The sequence below is a fragment of the Cynara cardunculus genome, assembly GCF_001531365.2.
Source record: "Cynara cardunculus var. scolymus isolate 2C chromosome LG 6, CcrdV1, whole genome shotgun sequence".
Classification (NCBI taxonomy): Eukaryota; Viridiplantae; Streptophyta; class Magnoliopsida; order Asterales; family Asteraceae; genus Cynara; species Cynara cardunculus.
This window is the reverse complement of record NC_037533.1, coordinates 13,719,258-13,725,638: the sequence shown is the minus strand read 5'-3', so window position 1 is coordinate 13,725,638 and position 6,381 is coordinate 13,719,258. Positions and strand designations below refer to the sequence as shown.

At 34.5% G+C, this 6,381-nt stretch overlaps 1 protein-coding gene across 1 annotated transcript; it reads left to right on the top strand.

Annotated features, from left to right (window-relative positions):
* The first annotated feature begins 3,895 nt into the window (after positions 1-3,895).
* LOC112514926 (BEL1-like homeodomain protein 11) lies at positions 3,896-5,541 on the top strand. Its single transcript, XM_025121566.1, has 4 exons — positions 3,896-4,612; positions 4,704-5,086; positions 5,187-5,247; positions 5,340-5,541. Exons 1-4 carry the CDS (start codon positions 3,896-3,898, stop codon positions 5,442-5,444), a joined length of 1,266 nt encoding a protein of 421 aa, XP_024977334.1. The 3' UTR covers positions 5,445-5,541.
* Positions 5,542-6,381: the final 840 nt, after the last annotated feature.

Here is a 6,381-nt window from a genome sequence, read left to right as displayed (position 1 = left end):
TTTAAGTTTAATAATAAAATAATTTATTTTTGGTTTAATAATATAACATTTTATAAAGATAATAATTAAGTATTATGTTAGAACTCAATGATTATATTTATCTGCAGTTAGTTACACAAATTCAGATATGGAGCTTTAATAAGTTAAACTTACACACAATCTACTTGTAATATTGAGTTTTAAGTAACATGCATTAATAAACAATACTTTATCAAATGTTTTATAATATAGTATAGATAATGTATTTGTTGTTCACATTAAATCATCTTATTTCAAAAATATCTTAACAAATAAAAAACAAACAGACCCCTAAATCTAAATTTGGGTATTATACCAGGTTTTAAGGCAATGTTGTGGTCGTGTCCTCTTAGGAGGAAAATGTTAGGCTAGTCGCTAAAGGTGATTCTTTTTCTGTTCTCTATACAGTCTGTGCAGCATTTCCACGATATCGTTACGATCAATTAATGGGACTTGGCCGGAAAGTGTTCTTGCCTCTATCATTAACTCGGGTAGTCTTCAAAGTTTATTTTTTTAAACCACAAGGGTGGTGCCTTATTGATTTGAGCTTGGCTCCAAAGGTCAAAAGTACCAGGAGGTCCCAGGTTTAAATCCAAGGAGGAACAAAAATCCCCTTATGGCCACGGAAGTTTAAATGCGGTGACTCCGGCTATCTGCAAAGCAGGTGGTCGCCTTGGGATTGGTCGATTCGCATAGCAGATTGGATATCCAGGTTAATAAAAAAAAAAATATTTGTGTTTACAAACATAATATTACAATAAATAACAAAAAGTTATACCTAAAATCAAATTTACACAATCTTATTATATTTTTGATGTATTTTTCATCTTCTTTATATTTTGTGTGTCTTACAGAGAATAGTTAAGGAGTCAGACGGAAAAGATATTTGACAGCTATCATTATCGTTTAATAGTTTACTTATTTCATTATACTGTAGGTTTATATGTTGCATAGAGAATAAAAACCTAAGGGTATATGTGTCTTTTCATTATTTCTTAAGAAGTCATTACACTATTCTATAATGTTTGAAGGACACTAAAATAGTTCAACTTTTGTTAAAACTTTATTTTACTCGCATGTGGAATATAAGTAATACGAGAAAATTAATATAGAATTGTTACTTTTAACATGTATAAACAATTTTCTAAAAGTTGGATGTTTTGAGTTATGGGTTAGAGGTGATCATTTGCAGGGCTGAGTCGGGCTTAACTTGTTTTTTTGTCCAACGAGCTTAATATTGTAAACTCAAGCCCTTTTTTTTCGGGATGACAACTTGCTATTGCCCGCCCTATAAACGGGTCGGGCTTGTCCATGGGCTAACAGGTCTAAAAAGTGTAACTCTTATAAATTTATAAACTTGATCATTAACAATTAATTAACAAATGTGAGACCAAAAAATAAAGGAAAAACACCGTTGCAATTAAAATTTAAATAACTAAAGTGACACATGGATCTCAATATGGAGAAAGAAATGAAAAACAAAATTCAGACTTCCATAAAATCAATAATGCATTCCTATTTTTTATACATAACATTAATATTCATATTTCCATGGCTCCATCATGCTACTGCCAAATTCAAACATCTCAAGTTTTGATCGAGAACTTCCATAATTATTTAACCAAAGAGTCTCATCCTATAAATTTAATAATTTAATTTTAAAATATACTAGTATTATTTTAGTTAATGGTAAAGAAATATTAATTATAAAATATAAACAGGTTGTGCGGAGTTGTTCATATTTATTTTTACATTCCCCATGTCCGCCCGTTAATTTTAACGAACAAACCTGAGCCCGTTTATTTTCTCGATAATGGTTGTCCAAACCCGTATTTCTAGCGGGTCGGATGGACCAGGTCTAACGGGTCGTCCCGCCCCTAAAGAATTCTATTATTGGTGCATTAGTAAGCTCTTATCGGGTCCTATGCTACTTCCACCACAAATTTGTAATCACATGGGGTAAGTTTTATCAACGGCTCATCTAAAACTTTTACCAAGCGAGTGCACCTTTAAAATATATTAAAGGTCTGTAAAGTTGCAGTTTGATCATGTGGAAAAGTTAACGTGGTTTAATTCTGGGAAAAATCAATTTTGTCGATTTGGGAACAAAATACATTTTTCCAAATGGAATCGATATTTTGAGAAAGACGGAAAACCCGATGCATTTTTAGCCGAATTCTACCGTTTCAAGAGATATTTTTCAGTTTTTTGGTTGATCCCTAGATATGTTTTTGAAGTATTTTCGGTTGATTTCGAGGGGTTTTTTCAAAGTTTTTTGTTGATTTCAATGAAGTTTTTTGGTTTATTGGTTAATTTCAAAGGGCTTTTCGGTTTTCAAGTTGACGTAAATTGTAATTTCTAAAATCCTGGAGCATCCTTTAAAGTTTAACATGTGCAAATTCTTACCTCACAAGATATTCTACTTGCACGAATCGGTTGCACGGATGGTTCCTTCATAGTTCCGCCTCTAATTTTTACAGTTCTTAATGATATATATAATATTTATATACAACAAATACCCATACCCATACGTATACCCACTCCTCACTTTTGGTGAGTTTTGAACTCTTGACCCGTGGAAGACCGGACTTTACCAGTAACCCAAATATCGTTAAACCAACCAATCATGTTGATATTTTTGAATTGGCCTCCGATTTCAGTAACGATTTTCAAAATATAAGGACCAAATCAAGCTAATGATTCTAGTTTTGCTGCATGAAACTGAAATTATTGACGAGTGTGCAGGAGCAAAGATTCAGGCTGTGTATAAAGGGGAAATTTTTACTGTCTGGGCGGAGGAGGAGGGGGTAAGGTAAAATATGGTTTTCCCAAATGGAATTTAACTGGGAATATGAAGATTGTGCAGACACTTTAATCAACCAGTGGGCCAAAGGGATCTTATCAAGTTAAAAGAACACAATATATGAAATCAGAGATTGACAAATGGAAGAAGCCAAAAGGAACAAAGTTTTGGCAATTATCTAAATCTTAAAACAATCCCACAATCACATCAATCAATCTCATCTAATTCCTTCCCCTTTGCCTTCTCAAACACCCATTCATCACCTTATTCACATAAATTGGGTGTTTTCAAGATTTCTTGAAACCATTCATTCATTCATATGTGAATGTGATGGATTCACTGTCTTTTTCATTGAAGAAAAAAGAGGTAAAAATATTCTCCATGAGTGTAACAATATAGATACAGACAATATCTAAACATAAAGAGGCTATAAAAGACAGCCCACTTTCTGTCTCAACCATCAGAAGTATTTCATTTAATGATTTAGGGGGTTCATCTCAGTACACCCACATAAGAGAGAAAGGTTGGAACTTTTTTAGTCCCCCAAAGAAATTTGATTAATAAAGCTGGGGGGGGGGGGGGGGCTGGTTGTTGTTTTGTAGTCAGGGAAAGGAGGTAGGGGACCATCATGTCCTTTTAGTAATTTCACTTGGGTAGCTGAGTATATAGGTTTTGTTGCTTTGTATAGATCTTGCAGAGGTCTATTGCTTTGCAAGATTTCAAGCTTTTCAATGCATGCTTACACATATACCATATTTCTAGAGAGAGAATCTTTTTTCTATCTACCAACATTTTAACCAAGTTTCAAAGCTCTAAATCCTTTCTCTTGGCTTTCCTCATTTTGCAAACTTCTTTAAATGCTTATCACCCTTCCTAAACTTTCTTGCTTTTCTTCTTCTTCTTCTTCTTCTTCTTCTTCATCCAATACCCTTTTGCTGCTTTTCATCTGCGTTCTTGATTTCTCATTGAATTAGAAGAGTTGATTGGTGAGAATTCTTAGTAATCTGTGAAAACCCCATGTCAAAGATTGGGTTTTTAACAGTTGGGTGTTGTTAATTTGGCTTTGTTTCAACCATGGTGTCACCAGATTCTTCTTCAAACCCTAACAGCATTCATCAATTTCTGATTTCAAACCCAATTCCTAGTCAAACCCACTATGAAAGTCAACCTTTTGACGTTTATGGAGTTGACTTGAGAAGTCTTGGTTCATACCCCCATCAATCTCTCAATGTACTTCCTACCATTCAGTCTCTTGGTGAAAGAATGTCAAGATCAATTGACCTCATCCAAGCTCCTCCAATGGCGGATAATGAACAAGACCTCAATCAACACCACCAGAACCAGAAACTTTCACTCTCTTTAGGCTCTGGTTTGCTGTTTCCTTCTTCAACCCAATACAGAGGAGGGAGATGGAACTTGATTTCTGAAGAAGAATTACGAGAAAAAACTAGAAAAACTTTTAATCCTTCAGATTATTGTTCTTCTTCTTCTTCATCTTCACTTCATCAATCTTCTTCCACATTTTATGGAACAGAATCCATCTCCATATCAATTGGTTCTTCAAGATACTTGAAACCAACTCAATCTTTGCTTGAAGAAATCGTTAGTATTGGTGGGAAAGATCTTGATTCAAGCAACAAATCATATGCCCAGAAATTATCATCTTCTGGTTGGCAAGGATCTCTAGGATTGTGTTCAGAATTAAAAGCAGAATTATGCAGCAATGGGTTGTCAATGGAGAAGCAAGAACTTCAAGCTACATTGGCAAAGCTCATTTCTTTACTAGAAGAGGTAAATTTTAACCCATAATTCAATAACTTTTTCATCATTTCTTCATCAAAAACCCATAATCTTGAACTGTTTTTCTTGGATTTGTTTTCAGGTGGAGAGAAAATATGAGCAATATTATCAACAACTAGAAGATGTGGTTTCTTCATTTGAATTGAATGCAGGTTTAGGATCAGGGAAATCATACACTGCACTAGCACTTAATGCAATGTCAGGACACTTCTCCGGCTTAAAAGATGCGATTTTGTCCCAAATCTATGTGACCCGAAAGAAAATCTTGCAAGATTTGCCCAAAATCAACACGGGTTTTTCGCAGCTCAGCTTGTTCGATAAAGAAACCAATAGACATAACCGAATCGCCCTTCAACAGCTTGGAATGATCGCTAGCCCACGACAAACTTGGAGACCCATTCGCGGTTTGCCTGAAACTTCTGTCATGATCCTTCGGTCTTGGCTCTTTGAACACTTTCTCCATCCGTAAGCACGATTATATAGACATACAGATCATATATCTATAGCTATATATATATATATATACAGATCAAGATTTGATTGATTCTTGTCACTGTCACCACAGGTATCCAAATGACAATGAAAAACTTATGTTGGCATCTCAGACAGGATTGTCAAAGAATCAAGTAACTAACTTTCTGTTTACCGTTTGATTTAAGTGAATTAAATCTGATTCTTGCTGTTAATTTCTAATGTTACTGAGGTTTTGTTTTTCCAGGTGTCGAATTGGTTCATAAATGCTCGAGTTCGACTGTGGAAACCGATGATCGAGGAAATGTACAAGGAAGAATTTGCAGATTCATCTGAGGATTCAAACCTGTGACCACAGAACCTGGATAATGAAGGTGTTAATGTTGTAGGGTTGGTTTTAATGGTGTTTTTTTTGACAGTCAAAGAGTAGAGAAATGCATGCAAACTTTTGTCATCAAGTTAATTGAATGAAAGTGTCCTCAAGTTGAGCTTTTCTGACCTCAAAAGGGTAACCAATTAAGTGTGCATTAATGGGTCTAAAAGCATCTTATTTTGTGGCAACCAAGTAGCACCAGTACATGTGACTCTTTTTCATTTATGATGACACTTTCAAAAATTACTAATTTACCCATTGTAATTATCTGATTCTGATACCAAAATAACCAAAATATACCTAATCAACGACATCGACATAGTATAGTATGGTTAAAACATAATCAACGACGCAGTTTGAAAAAAGAATCGTGCTTGGTCCGAAAATGGCAGATAAATATTGAACCTCGAACTGATGGTTTGGCCTGAAACAAGACCACAATGATGCGGTCAATAAAAAACATCCGGGTTTGGATGGGTCTGTAAAGAAAAGAAAAAGAGAGAGGAAAAAGTGAAGTAACCGATTTGTAAGGAAAAAAATAAAAAAATTTGGACCGATATTTCTTTTGTCTGATGAATACGACTAAAAAAACCCTGGTTTTTATCCGATCCGATCTATTGGGCCCGGTCCAAATGAGGAGTTCCAGTGGCAACATCGGAGGCGATGAAAGATTTTTTTTAAGTGGCGACATCATTTGATTATAAGAAACAAATATATGGATTTTTATAAAATCATCATTGATCTGTTGTTAGTTCTTTGCCTTTTGCATGCGATATCTTGTGTTTGAGTCTTTTAATGTAAATTTTTTCATAAACGGAATTCGAACCAATGGTTGGGGTAAGGGGAAAACTATGCAAACCAATAATACCAAGGTAAACTTGTGTTATTATTGTAGTTTTAAAATATATCTAGTTGT